The sequence below is a fragment of the Nematolebias whitei genome, chromosome 7 (genome assembly GCF_014905685.2).
Source record: "Nematolebias whitei isolate Nwh7 chromosome 7, NemWhi1, whole genome shotgun sequence".
Taxonomy (NCBI): domain Eukaryota; kingdom Metazoa; phylum Chordata; class Actinopteri; order Cyprinodontiformes; family Rivulidae; genus Nematolebias; species Nematolebias whitei.
Genome location: NC_056504.1, coordinates 34,879,973 through 34,901,993, shown reverse-complemented (window position 1 = coordinate 34,901,993; position 22,021 = coordinate 34,879,973). Strand labels below are relative to the sequence as shown.

At 38.3% G+C, this 22,021-nt stretch overlaps 2 protein-coding genes across 9 annotated transcripts in view; one reads left to right on the top strand and one right to left on the bottom strand.

The window, feature by feature from the left end:
• Positions 1-5,187, bottom strand: part of LOC119411849 (guanine nucleotide-binding protein G(s) subunit alpha) — a 32,367-nt gene extending 27,180 nt beyond the window's left edge. The window contains exons 1-3 of the mRNA XM_037678799.1: positions 4,575-5,187; positions 3,816-4,477; positions 1,390-1,462 (exon numbers count right to left, since the gene is read on the bottom strand). Coding sequence (XP_037534727.1) covers positions 1,390-1,462; positions 3,816-3,954 — 212 coding nt within the window. The 5' untranslated portion in view covers positions 3,955-4,477; positions 4,575-5,187. The remainder of the gene's footprint in view (positions 1-1,389; positions 1,463-3,815; positions 4,478-4,574) is intronic.
• Positions 5,188-17,047: 11,860 nt separating this feature from the next.
• Positions 17,048-20,488, top strand: tubb1 (tubulin, beta 1 class VI). 8 transcript variants are annotated; one of them, XM_037679443.1, is made up of 5 exons: positions 17,087-17,143; positions 17,633-17,741; positions 18,838-18,948; positions 19,305-19,374; positions 20,233-20,488. In XM_037679443.1, exons 1-5 carry the CDS (start codon positions 17,087-17,089, stop codon positions 20,450-20,452), a joined length of 567 nt encoding a protein of 188 aa, XP_037535371.1. In that variant the 3' UTR covers positions 20,453-20,488. The 8 variants fall into 8 exon arrangements, with proteins under 8 accessions (XP_037535369.1, XP_037535371.1, XP_037535370.1 ...); XM_037679442.1 differs by having other exon boundaries at positions 19,305-19,432; positions 20,156-20,488; XM_037679440.1 differs by having other exon boundaries at positions 19,305-19,621; positions 20,123-20,488.
• Positions 20,489-22,021: the final 1,533 nt, after the last annotated feature.

Genomic DNA, 22,021 nt, shown 5'->3' with positions numbered 1-22,021 from the left:
ATACATACATTGTCACATAAGTGGCATATTTTCTTTGAAACTTGGCTAAAATGAAACAGGACGTGACTTTAAAGGTGAACTTTTGAAAAAGGGGAACTCTGGTCTTTGCACTGAAACATTGTTATTTGAACTCCGGCTCTTCTTCGTCTCTCTCCGATAGTGACTCAAAATAATCTAAAGAAACGTCAGATTCTTCAGTACTGTCCGTGTTGTTCATCATGGTAGCAACGCTCTGTTCACGTGCAGGCGTTCCCCTTTGTCATCACTTCCTGTGACTGCACGTGCAAATATCTCAGCAACTGTTCATCTCAGTGGTGTGAATTTATTTGCTGTTAATGTTTGCTTTCCAAAAATGCATTCATATTTATTAGACAAAACTGGTGTCAGATAAACTTTAAATTAAATTATCAGAAGTGAACAAAACAGAAACGTCACCATGATGACACACTATTTTCTCAAAGGGTGGAGAGCTTTAACGTCTCTGCTGACCGCCACAGAGACAAGATATACCCCCCACCCCCATTTGTTTTTTTAATTCCCTTTTGGTGTCTTCTCGCCTCATCCATACTGAAACGCTAGCTTATATCTATATTTCTCACTCTCGTCATCATCACCATCCTGTCCAGCACCTTCTGCTGGTCTGCACCCCCACAAAAAATAAATAAATAAAAACTGAAATTTAAAACACAACTGGGGGAGTAGCTGCTTTCATTGCACTTTAGCGCCTAGTTCTGTTTGACGCAACCAAATAAACAAGCACAAGATAATACTCCCCACTCAAACAGCCTTTCTAGGAAAGAGATGATCAAGAATAGAAAAATGTGACTTTGGTTTCCATTGCATCAATTTGGGAGAGAGTTTGAGGAAATCCAAAAGACAGGGTGGCTGCCTTAGAAAACATGCAACAAGTTTGAGTTTGAGCCAGAATTTTCATAAACTGAATGAATAGTATTTAGTCAAACTGAAAACAGTCCCTTTGATCATTTAAGAAGCAGAAATAAGTTTGTTTTGATATAATTGTGTGCAAATTAATGTTACGTTCAAACTTGTTAGGTGTTCTCTGCCAAACGTAGTCGTCCTGTTGTGCTTAAGCTAAAATAATTTGTTGATTCATACTTTTAAAGTCATAACCAAGTTCTTTAACTCTTCTAACAGGACCTGAACGACACGTGTGTTAGAAGTTTTCACTTTATTTTTTTTTTATTTCCGGAAAGTTTTGTCACTGCGCCACAAAACTTTTACCACATTTTGTCAACATATATCTCAATATCTAAACCAGTCCACATGACTGAATCTCAACATACAACCAGTACAACTTTCTGCACTCGTTTTTTGTGAACGTGTGAGGAAATGCAGAAAGAAAATTTTAAAATAAGAAGCAACGCTTACTCTGCGTTGAAGCCATTCACGTGTAGTATTCGCATCTGCTTGACTATTGTACTTTTCCCAGATTCTCCAGCTCCTGAGAGATTAAAAAAAAAAAAGAAGAAGAAGAAGAGAAGAAGGCAGAAAGGAGTTAAACAAACTGACAAATCCATGACAGATCAGAGGAGGACGCAGGCACTGGAGTTCTTGTTGAAGAGTTTATATTTAGCACTGACTGTTCAGATTTAATTCTTGATTAAATTATAACTTTATTATAATAATTATAACTATACAGTTAACTTCAGGTCTTTGTTTCCCAACACAGAGGTCTTTTATCATGCAGAGCAAACTCTTTTTTCTGTCATAAATGCTCCTATTTCTGCAGGAACGTTCCTACACAGCAACAAATAAACAATAATGCCTAGTTATTCACCAAAACAGAACAGTTAATATTCTCCAAGATTTTAACAGCGATTCCTGCTACGGTACTTCTTACGCATGACCTCCTACAGAGGCAGCCCTGTTTTAATATCAAACAATAACTAGCAACCTTTTGTTTTTCCTTCAAAAAGTATTCCCTTACACCTTAAGTTTGTCTTCCGACTCCACTCTTATTGGCTTGAACCCTTACTTTGAAAAATGCAGGACGAAATTACACACACACAAAAAAAGGTCAGACTTTTCTTAAACCAGCCACAGCTGTTCCTTGAACGCATATCAATGTACTGGAGTTAACAGACAAAATAAACACAGTCAGTCAAAAATAGAGACAAGTTTTCCTTTTTAGATTAAAACATCTCATTCAGGACAGGTGTATAATCAAAACATGCCAACAACAGCCATGATTCTGACTTTAAAAATAGTCTCAAATGTGCCCTAACAAGTTAAAAATGAAAGGCCTCAACACCTCTAAATGCTAACTCTGCTACATGCCTATGATTTAGAGGTGGAGTGTGTGTGTGTGTGTGTGTGCACGAACAAATCTTGGATCAGTTTCAGATTAAAACGAGCCAGACAGGCGTTAAAAGGAAGCTAGTAATCCTAATGGTAATCCTAATTTGCACTTTGAGGTTTAACAGGGTACTAGCCTTAACGTGCACACATATCATCAGATCCCACATGTTAAAGCCTAAAAATAGCAACGCTCTCATTGGGTGATTGGGGAATATTTATTCCCAGGAAGGTGAGTGTGGAGCCTGATAAAAGTACTGTACGCCCAAAATGAAGGCATCCAGGATTCACACTGTGAGCACAAACAGGGCAGATCACAAAAAACAGCGTGTGGAGGGAGAAACGAGCACGGAGAGGGCCTCTGCATGGAGCCCGAGTGTGCTGCCCTTAGCGGCGATTTTAGCCTCTTTTTGAGGGTGCTCAAGCACGCCTAAATTTTAACTCAGCACCCCTATTCATTTATTTATTTAAGGCAGTTCTGGGTTTGGGTTCTGTTTATTGTTGCATTTACATTATAATGATTTTAATTGTTGGATGTCCGGCCCCTGAGCTGTGGCCCCCTGAGCAGTTTAGTTGAATAACCCTGCTTTAGAGGGTGGAATACAGTTTATGCCATTTCCAATATGAGTCTGGAAAAATGTAAGATGGATAAAGCCCTGCGGCCGACCTCATAAGCAGCTGAATACAACAGTGATATACAGGAAGTACCCCATGTTCATCTGTACAAAGGTAAATCCTCCATTTTGTCATAACTACATTGTACAATATGCTTAATATTTAAATTAAAGGTTAATGCTTAAAGCTAGTTGTGCTTTGTTTTGTGCGTTTTTAAATGTAAATATATGTCGCAACTTCTGGTTGCACAAGTTTAGTCTTTGTTTCTAAACTGATTTTATACAAAGCGTTTATTAGGTTGTGTAATGTAAAGCAGAGTGCTACGTCTGTAGCATCTTAGCTAGCGTGTCTGTATTGCCCGCCGCTAGCTTAGCGCTACTTCTTCTTGCGCCGAGCTCTCTAAAATAATTAATGAATAAAGTGTTTACTGATGGAGGTAAACGTAGATGTTTAACAACCGGTTAAAATACACCAGAATGCAGGAAATGGCATCTACTTTCTTCAAAATTTTCAACATTATGGATACTTCTGATGCCACGTTGTTCAAGCCAAGAGCCATTGTCAGCACTGGGGGGCTAAGCACCCCTGAAGGTCAGATTCTAGAATCGCCCCTGCTTCACACAGCCGGTGGTGTCTGTTCTCCAGACTCTCACCGGTCCTGCAATCATCCTCCAGGATGAGCCCTGAACTGGCCTGAGCTTCCCAGTGAAGCCAGTGTCAGGACACACAAGTGGTGCAGCATTGGTTGACACTTCTCTGAGGAAGTGGTTGTGAAGCATTTTCCTCTGGAATAACGGCTGTTACATTTTGTTAAAACAACGTTTAAAAAAAAAAAGCAGAACACGTTCATGTATTAAAAGATAAACCAGAAAACAAACACCTACCTAACAGGAGCAGCCGGTGTGTGGCCCGGTATATCTGCTTGTCTTTTTGGAGCTGCTTCTCTATCTTTTTGTTGGCCTCTCTCTGTGCCTTCTCCTCATTTCTCTGGTCTTCAGTCTTACTGTTCCCAAGACAGCCCATCTTACCCCCCCACAAAAAAAAACAAAAAAAAACACTGATAGGTTCAAGCAGGGGGTGTGGAGGGGTTGGTGGATGAGAGTAAGATGGGAGGGGGGTGGAAATCAATCAGTAAGTTCCTGAACTGGCCCACCAGTGGAACACCTGGCTCAAACTGGGTGACATGTATGTATCCAGATGAACCAGGTGTCAGGTAGTAGACGGTGTGCAGGATGTGGCTATAGCTTGCGTCCCGTCCTTTTTTTTTTTTTTTTACTGTAAATCCGCAATGAAGTCATCAACACTGATTTGCGCGTGAATGGGCAATTTCCAGCTCCTGCGTGCACATGAATGAACGTCCCGATTCCCTGCGAGACGTTTTAAAAACCGAACAATGATGGAGAATCAGATCTTTTCACGCCTCCACGTTAGATTCTTTCAGAAAATGTCTCCTCCGGAGCCCGTCTTCGGCAGTCTCGCGCTGCCATTCAGTCCGTTTCCCTCCCCACTCGACAGTCCTTTAAATAGACTGAATGTTTTTAAATGCCTGTTTAAAAAAATGACAAACACAATAGATTACAGGTGAGTACATTTAAAAAAAAAAAAAAAAGACGATTCACCAGGCTGCACCGGGGCTCCCTCACATTTTTAGCCTTGGCTGTCAGCAGCCTCCTGTGTTTAGTCGGTGTCAAAATGAACGTTGGTTAAAAAGATGCCTGCTTTTTAAAGAGGGTTTGACGAGACACAAAAATAAAGAGGGGCCTCCGCTTCTCCGTCCTTTTCTCCTCTTATTCCTCCTCACATCCGAGCCCTCCTCCGGCCGAGCAGAGGCGGCGGCTTTCCGGCAGCTGGACGTCCTTCACCGCAACGTAATCTCCAGGTGATAGTCGGGGGAATCCTCCGTTATTCCCCCCTGTTGGGCGCGAGCACGGTCCGCTGTCAGCTCCTTGTATTCCCTTTGAACCCGTATGGCGGCAGAGTGTGGTTACATGTGCATGATGCATGAACATACCGCGGTGTTTCAATCACTCATCCAGCGGAGGGACACTTCTTTCCGGCGCCGATGGGCCGCGGCTGCTCCCGTTAACCGCTCGTCTGAGTGAGAGCCGCTTCTTCGCTGAATTTCTTTGAATTATTTTTGCCCTCCTTTTCTTTTCCTTTTTTTTTTTTCCTCAAAGAATTGCACTTTGAGTTAGAAAGAGCCGAAGAGGTGGGGTGGGGCAAACGCCTCTCACAGAACCCTGGGAATGAAGAACCGTTGGCAAGTTGTCCATGACAATCAGCGCCTTTTCCGGTTTGGACTTTCACAATAAAGGCAAATAACGACAACAGTGCATTTAATTAAATAAACTTGTCCATATGGCATGACCTTTTTTGTGGTGTAATAAATACCACAAAAAGAGGGAAAACAACAATGTATATTAAAACTACTGTGATCAAAGATGTCTATAGTGATACAGAATATAATAAGTTTATTGTCATTTAAATTCAGTTTATTTATATAGCGTCAAGTCACAACAGAAGTTGTCTCAGGGCACTGAACAGAAACATTCACATACATATGAAGCATAGTGTCATGTTAAAATGTGTGTTACAGTGTTACAAAAACATTTGTAATTAGCTGCTTCCTCCTAAAAAAAATATAATAATAAAATAAGGAACTAAAAAATGACCATAAAAAAATAAACTAATTAGTAGAAAAGTTGCAACAAAAAATGTGAACAAGTTTAAAAATGAAAGCAATTTATTACAGTAAAAAAAATAATTGAACAAGTTTCATCAAAGTGTAAAGAAATTCATATATGTTGTTATTTCACTATAAAGTAAGTCGGACACAAACGTCATAAAAACAACCAAAATTGTACAAAAATAGTTTATAACATTACAATTACTCACACAAACAACTTTTTTTTTTACTAACTGGAACTCTATAATTAAATGAACTTGTTTTGTAATTTAATTTTTAAAGGATTGAATTGGATTTTAATGGGAATCTGACTAGTTAAATGGGAATAAAGTAAACTTAAATTGGACCTGCTTTTTCTAACTGAATCATGATTTTTTTTTTGTTTGTTTGTTTTTGGAAAACTATAAAAGACTGACAGAAAAAAAACCATCTAGTTTCATTGCTGTCATCACCCTGAAAAAAGTTGAGTTTCAAAGATTATATTTGACGTATATGTGTTTTTTTAATTTTTAAAATTGTATGTGGATTTATTCCACCTCCTTTAAATCATTTCATCAAACGAAGTTGGAAGTGGTACAGAAATGCCCCTTCACAGGAGGGGACGGTGAAAGGCCAAACATCATCTTCATCATCTGGTCAGTCTGTGTTGTTAGTCTAAGGAGAGGATACAAACTTTATTAGTTGAGGTACACTTTAAACAATTTCTAAGAAAACATCAAAGCTGTGGCCACTATTAATTTTATTATATATGTAGGTGGGGTTTTCCCCACATTTTACTTTTACTTTGCAGTTTTTGTTGATATTCATGTATGGATTCTTGCTTATGTTAATGTAAATTCAGACACTGCCAGGTTTAACCATAAAATCTGGTACATTTATGGGGAGCACACGTATTTATACTAACAATCTAAAGATGTGTTACAAAATATACATAACTATAACACTGACAAAACATTTAAATGTATTTCCTATTACCAGTTAATTACCCAAGTTTTCACTATTACGCTCAAAAGCGAACCTGGGGTATGTTATAGATTAATAATCTTTACAAGTTTCCTGAAAAATCAATGCAAACTTGGAAGTTGGAATCCTTCTAACGACTTCAGAGATTTTCCTACGCAGTGAGACACAGATTGACATTAATATTTGAGCTCATTCGCAAGAAAAAAAACAGCAACTTTGATTACACTCCACAGTTTTACAGCTTCCAGCTGCAGAAAGGCCACATACTTCTGATCAGCAGTCATTTAGAGCACTGACTCATTTCAGCCACAAGTAAAACATCCTGGAGGGTTTAAAATGTGGGTTTAAAAATATGCCGGCCCAAAGATTACTTTTTGTTTGTTTGTTTGTTTTATGAAATGGTATTTATGTTGTGCTTAAATTATTTTAAGTCTGTGTCCTCCACTTATTATTCATTGATTACAGAAATTGCCCAACAAGCAGATTTTTTTGTTTGTTTCCTTTTTATAATTTTGTTTATTGTTGCTGATGGAAATTTTCACTTTACCTACATTTACATATAAAGTTTTCTAATGCATGTGTGAATAAAACTACACAAGATCAACACTGCGACTGCTTATTGCGTCAAATTCACGAAAAATAGACAAATTCAGGTAATGAAAAATTACCAACCTAAGTTTTGAGCTTTTATTTTGAAATAGAATTCCTTGTGCTTCTCATTTCCGTCCCGCAGCCGCTTGACGCATGCGGATAAAGAAGGGTTGGGTCACGTGACTGCCCGGAGCGTCAAGAAGCTGAGGAACAGAAGGAGAGCGGCGCCCTCTTTGAAGCAAAAATGATTAGCAACACACACAAAAAAGTCTTAATCACTAACTTTTAAAGTTTATTGATTAAATGATCAGGAAATATCCGCACACAGGTAGAGAGTGAATACCATCAAATGTTTTTCACGAGACAAACACTAACAGAAAAAAGGCCCTAAAATATGTTTTATATTGTATTAAAAAACGAGTTCAAGTAAAATATTTTTGTGCTTTAAGCTTCAAATGTTGTTACACCCTATTCAACAGATATATAACTACAATTAAGTATCAATAAATAAACACGTATGTTAACTAATCTGATTCTGGCTTTGAATACAATTTTGTCATAATTTAAAAATGAAATTTAAAAATATAACACAGAAATCAACTTTAAAGAATTCATGATTTGAGATTTCACCACCCCCACCCCAAAAACAAAACAAACAAACAAACAACAAAAAAAAAACCCACTTTTTTATCAATCCATCAATCAATCAAACTTTAATTATAAAGCCCTTTTCATGCAACACAACACAAATAACCAGAATAAAACTAAACAAAGCGAGAAAAGAAGCAACAAAAAGCTAATGATAACATACAAATAAAAATCATACTGACAAATCATTTAAAATACCACGGAGTTTTAAAAGACTTTCAAACTCTGGAGACTGATCAAAACCCCTGACAAGATTCTTCCATTAAAACAAGAGAAATAGAAAAGAGGAATGACTCAAGACTCTGACAATCTTATTTTCTTCACCAAAATTAAGTCTGAGAATTATTCAGAAGATGTCTCGTTGTCTTCTTTCACTTATGATGAGAATATCTGGACAAGTCTTGGCTCTTGGTAAATGATAGTTAGACTGAAACACACACATTCCCTCTCTTCGGCAGTTTGTTACAAACTTCATGTCCTCAGATTAGGAACTCATTTATTCTTCTTCTTCTTCTAGCCATTTTATGGTAAATTATCATTTGTTATAATAGTGCATAAAGTAAAAACAAAAGTTTTTAATTATAACTGACAACTAAAATACATATACATTACAAAGACTCAATTTTAAATACACCTGTCAATTCTGTCTGCATGAATAATCCAGGTCTCTTGTGAAGAAGATGTTTATAATCCCACTGAGACTTTTAACTGGATAAATGGATCATCTGAAATACTGCAGGTCCTTTTGTCACACGTCCTCACACTCAAGTGCAAATAGATTTTGAATATTTAGTGAGATAAACTTTATATATTGTGCGCACACTTAAAATAAATCATTATTAAATTGTTCTATTCAGCTAGTCTGTGTATTTTAAACCCAACTATGATCATGTTGGGCTTTAAATAACTTTTTGTACTTATTTTCTTGAACTTTTTTGAATTTAAATAACTTCTTCGTTTGCTCATGTTGTTGTGCTTTATCACAAATGAGCAGAAATCTTTTTTTATTATTATTATTGCTTTCATTTCCAAACTGTTTTGGATTTTAATGATCAATTTTTGCCTCTTTTCTTTACACTCAGTTAACTTTGTTTTATTTTGTAAATATAATCTGGTTCATTTGAGTTTTGCCTATATATTTAGTAACTCATAAAGTCTCTGTTAATTTAGCACATGTTCACTGCAATTAGCATCACCTTATGCTTTCTACAAAAAAAAAAAAACTGAATATTTTTATTTTCCCTGCATGATGGCTGAGGCTGAATTTTGATCGCACTTCCCCTCACATGAAAAGACAAACACACAAATGACAAACCTCTTGAAGTGTTACAAGCACAGACTGAACAACAAGATGAATTCTGCTCATCTTCTCCAGGTTCGGTGTTCTGTGTGTTTTGTTTGTTGGTTCGCCTCACGGGCAGGGGCTGGATAAAGTTTCTCATAGTTTTATTATTAACACGTACGACAAAATGATTGTTTTACATAAAGCTTGTTGGTAACAACTTGGGTGGATGCAAAAGTAATACATCTCTTCCTTGTCCATCTGATTTGTCTTGACAATGAAAAGCTTGATTTGACAGAAAAATACCAGTACGTGATATTTTATACTTTTAAAATGTATGTCTTTATTGTTTTTTAGGCATTTCAGAGATTTTAAAAGTTATTTTTTTGTTGTTGTTGTTCTCCCAGTACAGGTCTTTGTATGAAATAAGCAGCTCTTAAAAGCCTCAAAAGACAGAAGAACTGGAAGAGGCAGAAATGAAGATGTTGAGGTTCTCCTTAAGGGTGACAAGGATGGATAAGATTAGGAATGAGATCATCAGAGGTACAGCACAGGTTGAACAACTGGGAGATAAAGTTAGAGAGGCCAGACTGAGGCAGTTTGGACATGTCCAGAGGAGGGACAGTGGGTATACTGGTAGAAGGATGTTAGAAATGCAGCCATGAAAAAGACAAAGAGGAGATATATGGATACAGTTTGAGAGAACATGGAGGTAGTTGGAGTGAGGACAATGCAGAGGACAGAGTGAGATGGAGGAGGATGTCTCTCTGTGGAGACCCCTGAAGAGGGAAAAGCCGAAAAAAGAAGAAGAAAAGCACAAAAAACCAAAACAAACAAAATAAAAAGCAATTGAGGCAGATGAGCGTAAAGCATCCATCCATTATCTTTACCTGCTTCTTCCTTTGCGGGTCGCGGGGGTCACCGGTGCCCATGTCCAGCCATCACTGTGCGAGAGGCGGTGGACACCCTAGGGATCTATAGACACACCCAGCACACACACTTTTTGCCCCACTTCCCTCAGGCAGCAAACAGCTTCTAACCTGAAGCTGTTAGACTCCATCCATCCATCCATTATCTTTACCCGTTTATTCCATTTTGGGTCACGGGGGTCGCTGGTGCCCATGTCCAGCAATCACTGTGCGAGGGGCGGGGTACACCCTGGACGGGTCGCAAGTCCATCACAGGGACACATGGAGACAAACGAGACAAACAACCATTCACACTTTCACTCACACCTAGGGACAATTTAGAGTTACCAATCAGCCTAACATGCATGTTTTTGGTCTGTGGGAGGAAACCGGAGTACCCGGAGAAAACCCACGCATGCACGGAGAGAACATGCAAACTCCACCCAGAGGGCCCCTGGACCGGGGTTTGAACCAGGGACCTGCTCGCTGAGAGGCAGCAGCTCTACCAGTTGCGCCACCGTGCTGCCCGCTGTTAGACTCATGAATCTCTAACCAGAATTATCACTGTTGTAGTGAACTAAGCCTGAGGTCAAATCCTGACCTTAAGGACCTTATGGGACAGAAACTGTCATTTCATTGATTTGAATCCAGAAATACAGGTTGACCCATTCTGAGACTTTCTTTCTTGAACTGATCAAGTGAAAGAACACTATTTTCTATTATCATTACTATTTTACAAATGTTTGATAATCAAAGTGTTTTTAGTTCAAACCATTTTTAGATGTTGCAGTGAACTAATCATTTTTAATTCAACTGTGAAACACTAATAATGATTTTAATCCTCATGCAAAGTAGAAATCATGTTGAGGTCTGTTACAGAGTAATTATGCATTTTCTGATTTTCTGTCTTTGAATGAGCAAGTGTAAGCTGGTCCAAGGTTGGAGTCAAACGCAAAACAAGTTGTTGGAACGAACTGTCATGTTTTTAAATCCTCTCAGACGTAAATATAGAGGCTGGCACCTGTTTTCCCCCAACTCGTCTAAATATTCCTCTCGTCTGTCTGAAAAACATTTTCAATCTGTTCCATAACATTCTTGCTGTTTTTCTGACTCCTAGTGACCTCTTACGTCACAAAAACACACCCCTGTCTGGTCGAAACGACCAATCAGGAAACTCCCAAATGAACCGGAAATAGAGCCCTTTAAATGTCGGTACTTCCTAGTTCAAACCAGTCGCTTCAGGCTCCGGCTTCAGTCGAGTCGGGTGGAGAGTTTGCAGCTCCAGTCGTTTGGGAGAACAGAAGTCCAGCATGATCCAGAGCTCTTCGAGTCTTGGGGATTATGACATCTTCCACCTCTGAGTGGAACTCTGACGGACTCCACTCCTGTGAGTCCACCGAGAGGTGAACCTGTGTCGGATGGAATACCGTCGCTACTTCGGACGATTCACAGCTGTTCCTACGGAGACGCTGAAAGGGTGCGTTAAATGGAACTCCGTACCAGTGGAGACGACATCTCCAGGTAAAAGAGTTGATTTATATCACCTAAGTGTACCGGGGAAGAAGCTGGGAACTCACCGGAGAGTGCCGTTCTGATGCCGACACACATTTCCCTCATCCATCTTTTTCTCTCAACTTAAACTTCATCTTTCCATCTTTAAAATTCTTCTATCCTGCTAGAAATCATTCCAGATATTTCCAGAAATGTCTGTGGTGAAGCTTGAGTTTTCAACCATCGCCGTATGGTTAATCAAATTGTACAGCTTGCAAAATTAGCCATGTTGTTATTTTCATATTTTGCCAAATTAATGTAAATGTGTGATGTTAAACTTTGATTCTGTAAATAAATGACGCATTCATTTGATGGGTCAAAGAAAATTAACGTCTCACGTTACGTTTTTAATAATTCAATGCACGTCATTATACAGTCCAGAAAAATGAAAGAATCCGTTTAATTTATGAATATATCTACAGCATATGTTCATCTACACTGAGAAAAAAGTAAAATATAATCACTGTAATGCCACTTTAATTGGTGATATGTGACTTATCTGTGCTGCTGATTTCCTGCTGCTGATTATTTCATGCTGCTGTGTTCATTCGTACCCATCTGTTCACACAGACTTTGGGCTGCTGCTGTTACGCCATATTGTTTTACATTATTAGTGTTTACCGTACTTAGATCTTTTAGCGTACTGTTTGGCGTTCATTTAGCATATATCACAGGTGTCAAACTCCAGGCCTCGAGGGCTGGAGTCCTGCAACTTTTAGATGTGTCTCTGATGCCACAGAGCTGAATCAAATAAGGAGGTCATTAGCAGGACTTTGGAGAACTTGACTGCACTGAGAAGCTAATTCAGTCATGTGATTCAGCTGTGGCATCAGAGACACATCTAAAAGTTGCAGGACTTCGGCCCTTGAGGCCTGGAGTTTTGACACCTCTAGACTGCTTTTGTTTTTACACTCTATATTTTTTGGGGAGTGGTGGCACAGAGGCTAGAGAAGGTGGGCCTGTGATCAGTAGGTTGCTGGTTCAACTCCCTGTACCGACAATGTCAAAATGTGGTTTGGAAAGGTGAAACACCCACAACTGCCTCCACCCTCATTTCCCCCCAATCTGGGCCCTTGAGCAAGGCCCCTAACCCCCAGCATCTGCTCCCCTGGGTATGCTAGATGGCAACTCTCTGCTCCACACAGAGGGCTGTGGTAGCTCCATGGTCTGTGGTTGTGTCAGGAAGGGCATGTGGCATCAAAACAATTATCAAGTCTTCGTGCGACTTAGTTCACTGTGGCGACCCCTGAAGAAGGGAGCAGCTGAAAGACACATCCATCCATCCATCCATCCATTTTCTTTACCCGTTTATTCCATTTTGGGTCACGGGGGTCGCTGGTGCCCATGTCCAGCAATCACTGTGCGAGGGGCGGGGTACACCCTGGACGGGTCGCAAGTCCATCACAGGGCCACATAGAGACAAACGAGACAAACAACCATTCACTCTCTCACTCACACTTAGGGACAATTTAGAGTTACCAATCAGCCTAACATGCATGTGTTTGGTCTGTGGGAGGAAACCGGAGTACCCGGAGAAATCCCACGCATGCACGGAGAGAAACAAGCAAACTCCACCCAGAAAGGGGTTCGAGGCTCAATGGGATCTACCTGTCTAAATAAAGGTTGAATGAAAAAAAAAAGGACCCCCAGCTGGGATTTGAACTGCTGAGTGTCACAGCTCTATACCGACTGCGCCACTGTGCTGCCCGTGCCTGAAGCATGATATCAAACATCTCAGGAATCAAACTGTGTCTGAAACAACCTGCCTTGACTTCACAGGCCTTTTCGGGTTTTAAGTACAACTAAGTGGAGATTTCAAAAACAAACAAATAAATAAACCAAAACCTTTTATCCTGCCATAGCTGCATTTGTCCTCTAGATGGGAGCATCTCTCAAAACTGACTAAAGGGTTAAAAAACGCTTGTAAAAAAAAGAACCACTTGTATGCATGCTTCCTAAAACTAAAAACAAAAGAAGCAGAAGAAAGATACAAGAAGTATAAAAATAAGTTGGTATGGATAATAAGAAAACAAAAGAAGGAATATTATAGTAATTTATTAGACAAAAGTAATGGTAATATGAGGGCAACATGGCGAATAATGAATAGTGTTCTGAAAAATCATGAAACTAAACCAAGTGTTCCACAATACTTTGTAAAGGATGGTAATGAGATCCATGATCAATATGAAATTGTAAATGAGTTTAACCATTATTTCGTAAATGTTGGCCAAAGTCTTGCAAACAAAATACCAAAAGTGGAAACAAATGTGAATTCTACAGTTACAAGTTGTACCAACAGTATCTTTCTTGAAGGAACCAACAAAGAAGAAATACTGAATATTGTAAAAATATGGAAGACAAAAGATCAAAAGATTGTATAGACATGGATATGATGATTGTAAAAAAAATAATTAATTATGTTATTGAGCCGTTTGTATATATATGTAATCTGTCATTCTCAACAGGAATATTTCCAAACAATATGAAAATAGCCAAAGTAATTCCACTTTTTAAAAATGGGGAGAAACATGTGTTTAATAATTATAGACCGATATCATTATTGCCACAATTTTCGAAGATTTTGGAGAAGCTATTTGTTATCAGATTGGATCGATTTGTTGATAAACAGAATATACTAAGTAATAGTCAATATGGATTTAGACCAAACAATTCTACATCAATGGCACTCATTGAATTTATGGAACAAATAACAACTGCTATTGACCAAAAAAAGTGTTGTATTAGTATTTATGTTGATTTAAGGAAGGCCTTCGATACTATAGACCACGGAATTCTTCTTGAGAAGTTGTATAGATATGGTATTAGAGGGCCAGCATTAAAATGGGTAAATAGTTATTTAGAAGGAAGGAAACAGTTTGTTCAACTACATGACAGAAGATCTGAGTTTTGTAATATCACGTGTGGAGTGCCCCAGGGTTCAGTACTTGGACCTAAGTTATTTAATTTATATGTAAACGACTTAGTAAATGTGTCAGGTCTTTTTAGATGTATTTTATTTGCAGATGATACAACTTTTTTTTTGTCAGGGTAAAGATATAGAACAAACGCTGAAAATGACACAAATAGAATTTGTGAAAATTCAAAATTGGTTTCATCTTAATAAATTATCATTAAATCTAGATAAAACATATTATATGATATTCAGTAATAGTAAAAGAAAAGTTGATGCTCCATTTATGGTAGAAGGAATTGAGATTCTTAGAGTTAATGAGGTGAAGTTCTTGGGTGTTATTATTGATGAAAAATTGACATGGAAATCTCATATAAATAACTTAAGAACAAAAGTAGCAAAATCGATAGCAATTCTGTACAAAGTAAGGGAGTTATTTAATGAAAAAGCACTATTTATGTTGTATAATGCACTAATTGCTCCTCATTTAAAATACTGTATCGAAGTCTGGGGTAAAGCGTGTAAAACAATTACAAACCCACTTTTTATTTTACAGAAAAGAGCAGTACGAATTATCACCAGACAAAAATTAAGACATCCATCAAATGTATTGTTTTGTCAACTCCAGATATTGAAATTCTATGATTTGGTCAATTACAGCATTTTGCAGATTATGTATAGGGCTCATAAAATCATATTGCCCGTCAATATTCAAGTACATTTTATTAAAAGGGAGAGTGTTTATTTTCTTAAAGGGATAGAAATGTTTGTGAAGCCTTATTTTAGCACTAGTTTAAAAGAACGATCCTCTGTAATCCAGGGGATAGGATTATGGAATGGTCTGGACGATACATTTAAAAATGCCAGATCTCAACATATATTTAAGAGAATGTTAAAGGAGAGTTATTTGACAGAATACAAAAAACTCCAAATTGAATGCACTAAAGTTATTGTTTGAGATGTTGTTCTTTAGTTGATCTTGTTTTTAAATCACTGAAGTTGTTGCACGTCTTGCTTTTTGTTTTTGTTTGGTAACAAGACAGTAAGGGTAAAAAAGGGGCAGATATCATAAGATTCATTCTTCTTCTGCTGCCTTTCATTTTATTTTGACTGTATACATTTTTTTTTTCATTATTTTTGAGTTGTTATGGTTTTAATGAAATGAAATGAATAAATTAAATAAATAAAAAATAAAACTCTGACCCTTTTATCACCTTAAACACAAACTCTAATTACTATAGAGAAAAGTTTAATTTCTGGTTATAAAATCTGTCTACAAATCATTTTGTGTGTAATGTCTGAAGATTGTCCGACTCAGAGGAATGGAAAATCTATTTGAGTCTGCTCAACTTGTAGCTCACGGTGACCTTTTATGAAACCAGTTTAATAACCTTGCTAATAAACAGGCAAAAACCTTTTCTTCTACAGCTGCAGTTAATTCACCTATTAAGGACATTATCAGGGGAATGTGTTATAAATAGCAGAGATCCAACAAAGTTAAGTCAGGTCCTCTGAATGGTTTTTGTTTAATTGAAATGTTTCGTCTTTCATCCAAAAGACTTCATCAGTCCAAGGAGCCACAACAAACTCAGTCTTAAAAGCACCTTCACATAGTGGATCAACCAGTTTGATGGTGCTCTGATGGTTTCTGGAGTCCACGCTCTCCCTCGCCAACTCGTCTGAGGCAGTCATGGCCAAAGTGGTTCAAAACATCCTGATTCATGCTAATAATCCACATATTGGATATTAGGATATTTTCACTTTGGCCATAATCATGACTCAAATGAGTCGGTGGGGGAAAAACCATCGGAGCACCATCAAACTGGTGATGCTATTTATAAAACTGAGTCTGTTGTGGCTCCTTGGACTGATGAAGTCTTTTATTTGGATTAAAGCCGAAACATTTCAACAAAAAGAAACCATCCAGAGGACCTGGCTTAACTTTGTTGGATTTTCTGGATTACTGAGCATGAATTAGGATATAGCAAAGAGTATTTCATCACTTCTAAAATAATTGTTATTGCCTCTTTTCTTTTACCTAATAGCTCTTTGGAAATAACGTTGTTGGTGGAAAAGATATGTTATTATGTGAAAAGATGAACCCAAAGAAACAACAAATGATGGGCTTTATTGTGGAAGGATGCTGTAAGGTGCTTAAAGACGGTTTAAAACTGGTTCAGTGATACGTTGTGCACTATGTGTACAACTATTCAATTAGATTTTAAAGTCTTGTTTAAACTTTAAGGATTTACATTAGTTTCAAGTAACATTTATATGAAAGGTGTGGTCTAATGATGAGTACACAAAATCAGCTATTTTGAGAAGATAATTTTCTTTTTTCACTTTCAGAAAGTCCAAAGACTATTTTTCCAGACTTACAAAGATGTAAAATTTGGCTTTTTAAAAGCAAAACCATAAAGAAATGGAGGTGGATCGATGCTTCTGCACATACTCAGTGTTTTTGTGATGAATTATGGGTTGTTGGCACATTTTAAAATGGTGTGACTCCTTTACCTCACTGATGACATCATTACTGGGCTCATATATAAGACTGGTGAGAGCAGCAAGGACTATCTCAGACCCTCAGCTGTTCTGCAGACTGCAGCCTGATCACCATGCGAGAAATTGTACATCTGCAAATTGGACAATGTGGCAACCAGATTGGCTCAAAGGTAATAAAACAAAATTATTCTTACTTGTCAAATATTTAAAATGCATGAAACATAATTTAAAAAAATCATTATCTTCTGCAAACATTTTTTTTTTTCATTTTAGGAAAAAACTGTGAATTAACTCATTTATTAAATGGAATTGTGAATTTATTTAGCCTGTTTCAATGAGATGCAGAATTGTTTTTGTTTTCCTTGTCACTCATTGTGAGTGACACAGGGTGTTTCCTGTGAAGTGTTCAGGAAAAAGATAAGAACCAAAGCAAGACTGGCATGGGTGGGACTTTTTTTAAATTTTTTATCGTGGTTAACACAAAACAAGAGAAAGGAACAGCAAGATGATAAAGCATAACCACACTTAAAGCCAGTTATTTCAAGTGCATTTTGTTTTCTTTTTCATTTTATATGTTAAAACCCTTAACTCAAATTCAGCTTAAGCAGCGCATTCAAGCAAGTTGTGTTTATGCCATGATAATCTTTTTTCTTTTATAGTTTTGGGAAGTAATAAGTGAAGAACATGGAATTGATGCAACAGGCATCTATGAAGGCGACAGCAACCTCCAACTGGAGAGGATCAACGTCTACTTCAATGAGGCACATGGTACCAGACAAGTTTTATTTGCATTATCACCATTTCTAACTCATTTAATTGTAACAGTCGCAGGATGATTTGGAACAAGGTATGCAGTTCAAGTTCAAGTTCATGAATCTTTATTCTCCCCAAGGGGCAATTTGTTTCGCAGTCAGTAGGCAAACAAAACATCAAGACATTGAGATGTTAAAATAACAGTGCAGAAATCAGCACTGTTCATTGAGAAGCCTGATCGCTACAGAGATGAATGAGCTTTTCAGTCTGTTCATCCTACATCTGGGCTGAAAGCACCTGTGTCCAGATGGAAGCAACCTGAACTCACCATGGAGTGGGTGATCAGGATCTGCCAGAATCAGCCTGGCCTTGTTCACTGACCTCTCCTTGTGTAGGTCAGTGAGGTTCTGTAGGGCTATGCCAGCAGTTTTGCTGCACATCCTGACAATCCCCGAGTTTGTTCCTGAATTTGCATGTCAAAAGCCCAAACCAACAGATGAAGGTAAAAGTTAAAAGAGACTCAATAAAACATTCTCATAAAAGTAGAATCAACATTAAAACCACAGAGCTTCCGATACAAATTCATTCTCTGGTGGGTTTTCTTACAAAGAAGTGAGTTCACATGTGCATGCATGCAGACACATAGACCTGAAAATAAAGTAAACAGCTTTATTTAATAACAACAACAAAGAAAAGGACTGACATCAGCAAACTCACAGATACTCTGGGGAAACACAAAGGGAACCAAGACTTGTGGCATTGAAACCCATAATGCACTGCTCGTGAGTAATGAGACAATGACAGAATATATAGAAACTGAGGTAAATACAAAAGTGGAGGCAATGGAATAGAATCCTGACTGAACACAGGTGAGAGTGGCAGGCTGACTGGAAAAACACTGAGGAGGAATGTGGCATGGCACAGGGGAAAACACGGATCTGGAGAGAACAGAACTAAACACTAAAATCCAAAGCTATAGAAAACAAAACATTATCACGGGGGTGTGTGAACAAGAAGTAACCAAAAATATCCTGACATTACAAATATACTGTACTGTTTTTTTAAACTCAAAGAGTAGATGTGTTTATCTTGAATGATAATCTGTTTGTAGGAGGTAAATATGTCCCCAGGGCCCTGCTTGTGGACCTGGAGCCCGGCACCATGGACAGTGTAAGAGGAAGCCGCATCGGCGCCCTTTTCAGACCAGACAACTTCATTCATGGTGAGATCAATATTTTTTAAAAGCAGTATATATTCATGTGGTGATTAACTTTAATGAGTTTTTGTTATCGTTTTTTTTATATATGGAAATTAAAAAAAATGAAACTTTACGAGGTCAATATTAATTGAAATTTTAGTTTTAATTGTTTGTATGGGGTACATGTTTTGATTCTGTTTGTGAATGTCAATGTTAAATGTATTTATATAGCACATTTAGAGATAACAGAAGTTGGCCAAAATGCTTTTTAGTTATGGCAAGTGTTAAACATTTAAATTAAATATAAAACAGAAACAGTAGCACAGCTTTTGTGTTCAATAGTTGATGAACTCATGATCCATGAAATTTTGGTGTCGTAGGAAACTCAGGAGCTGGAAACAACTGGGCAAAGGGTCACTACACAGAAGGAGCTGAGTTGGTTGAGCAGGTTGTTGACAGGGTGAGGAATGAGAGCGAAAGCTGTGATTGCCTGCAAGGCTTCCAGATGGTTCACTCATTGGGAGGTGGCACAGGCTCTGGCATGGGCACCCTTATCATCAATAAGATCCGAGAGGAATACCCAGATCGAATCATGAATAGCTTCAGCATCATGCCATCTCCTAAAGTCTCTGACACAGTGGTGGAGCCCTACAATGCCACACTGTCGGTCCATCAGCTCCTGGAGAACACAGATGAGACCTACTGCATTGACAACGAGGCCCTGTATGACATTTGTTTCCGTACATTAAAGCTGACCACACCGACATACGGAGACCTGAATCACTTGGTCTCCTTGACCATGAGCGGGGTCACGACCTCTCTGAGATTTCCAGGACAGCTCAATGCTGACTTGAGGAAGCTAGCTGTGAACATGGTGCCCTTTCCTCGCCTCCACTTTTTCATGCCAGGCTTCGCCCCTCTGACAGCACGGGGCAGCCAACAATACAGAGCTCTTACTGTGCCTGAATTAACCCAGCAGATGTTTGATGCCCGCAACATGATGACAGCATGTGATCCCCGGCGAGGTCGATATCTCACTGTAGCTGGTATATTCCGTGGTAAAATGTCCACTAAAGAGGTAGATGAGCAGATGCTTGCAATCCAGCAGAAAAACAGCAACTACTTTGTCGATTGGATCCCCCATAATGTCAAGGTTGCTGTGTGTGACATTCCCCCACGAGGCTTGAGAATGGCTTCCACGTTTATTGGCAACAACACAGCCATTCAGGAGATATTCCGTCGAGTGGGTGAGCAGTTTTCTGTGATGTTCAGACGGAAGGCTTTCCTCCACTGGTACACAGGAGAAGGTATGGATGAAATGGAGTTCACTGAGGCAGAGCACAACCTCAACGACCTGGTGTCTGAGTACCAACAGTACCAAGAGGCCACCGCTGATCTAGATTGGGAAGTAGAAGATGAAGAAGAAGAAGGACCCTCACCAGCAGCGACAAGGAAAGTTCAATCTAGAACAGAAGTCAAACTGGAAACAGTTGTAGAAACAAGTAAAGAAACTGTAGATGATCAGTAAGCATGGGATGTACAGTCTGGCAAAACAAAAGATACTGGGGCAAGAATTCAAGCAAAATAAGTTTGTAAATCTGATTTTATTTTTTTATAATGTTTTACCTGTTTAACTTGTAACTTATGTTTGATGCATCTGACATAAAGAAAACAACTCTGAATGCAATTTTTGGGGCTTTAAATATTAAGTTAAATTTCTCAATTAATACTTGAAGCTTTAATCAACAGCTGCCCAAACGTGACTACCAGAAAAAAGCAGAATGCTCTATCTGGGTTGGGAATGAGTCTCTGCCTCATGTGGAGGAGTCAAGTATCTGGAAGTCTTGTTCATGAGAGATAGTAAGATGAGTGAGACATGGATAGATCAAGGCCTTGTGCTCAGTATTGCCTCAATCTGTCTTGGAGAAGAAAGAGTTAAGACAAAAAGCAAAGCTCTCAATTTACTGATCTACATTATGGCCTTCACCTTTGATCATGAGGTAGATCATGGCCAAACGAACAATACAACTGTTGAAATGGGCTTTTTTCATAAATTAGCCAGGTTCAGCCTTAAAGATAGGGCGAGTAGCTCCCTCGTTCAAGAGAAGTTTGTATAAGAGCTGCTGCTCCTCTGTATCAAAATACATGAGCTGAAGTGATTCAGGCATGTGATTAGGATGACTCATAGTGCCTTCCTTCTGTTTTTTTTTTGTTTTTTTTGTCATGTCCCACTGGGAAGAGACCATAAGGCAAACTCTGATCTCACTGGAGGAATTATTTGTCCTCTCTGGCCACTGAATGTCTTGGGATGTTCTAGGAATATCTAGAGCATGTCACTGGGGAGAGAGCTAAGTTTCTCCCCTGGACCTGTTGCCTCTGTCACCCAACCACGAATAAGCAGTAGAAGATGGAAGGAGGGATCAATACTTGTCCAAAAGTGCCAACATTTGTCTTTCTTTACACATTTAACCAAGGTCGGTAAGAAAAAGTCATACTTGGTTAGTATGCAAGTAAGAATTATTCATCTATCCATCCATTTTCTTTACTCTGCTTCATTTCTTTCCTGGTTGAGAAAAGACGGTGCCTGTCTCTAGAAGACACTGTGTGAGAGATGGGCTGCAGGTAGACAGGTAGCAAATCCATCACAGAGGAAAAAATTACTTAGTTATATATTTTTTTAGCAAATTACCAAACTAGTCTTGAAATTTTTTTTTTTTTTTTGCCAGCTAGTTGGGGAACAAAAGTTATAACTTATAGAGGTTGAATTTTACTTTTTCAGTAGATTAATGCCGAGTCTTCACTATAATCATTGTAGATGAGCAATGCTTTAAACATTTATACCAAATTGCACCTGTTAAGAGTGGGATATTATTTGATTGTGTTTAGAATATTTAATAGGATGGTCGTGTTATATTTGTTCATGAAAAGGAAAGGATCCAGTGGGGCACAAGCTACATGTATATTGTAATTGGAGGGTGTGGGTTGAATTTTTGTTGGAAAATGTGCAAAAAAACACGTTAGTTTGACTGTACAGACTCATCTAGTCTTCAGTCATCATGCAGCATAATTCTTTTATAGTTGTCGGTCTGTCCACTCG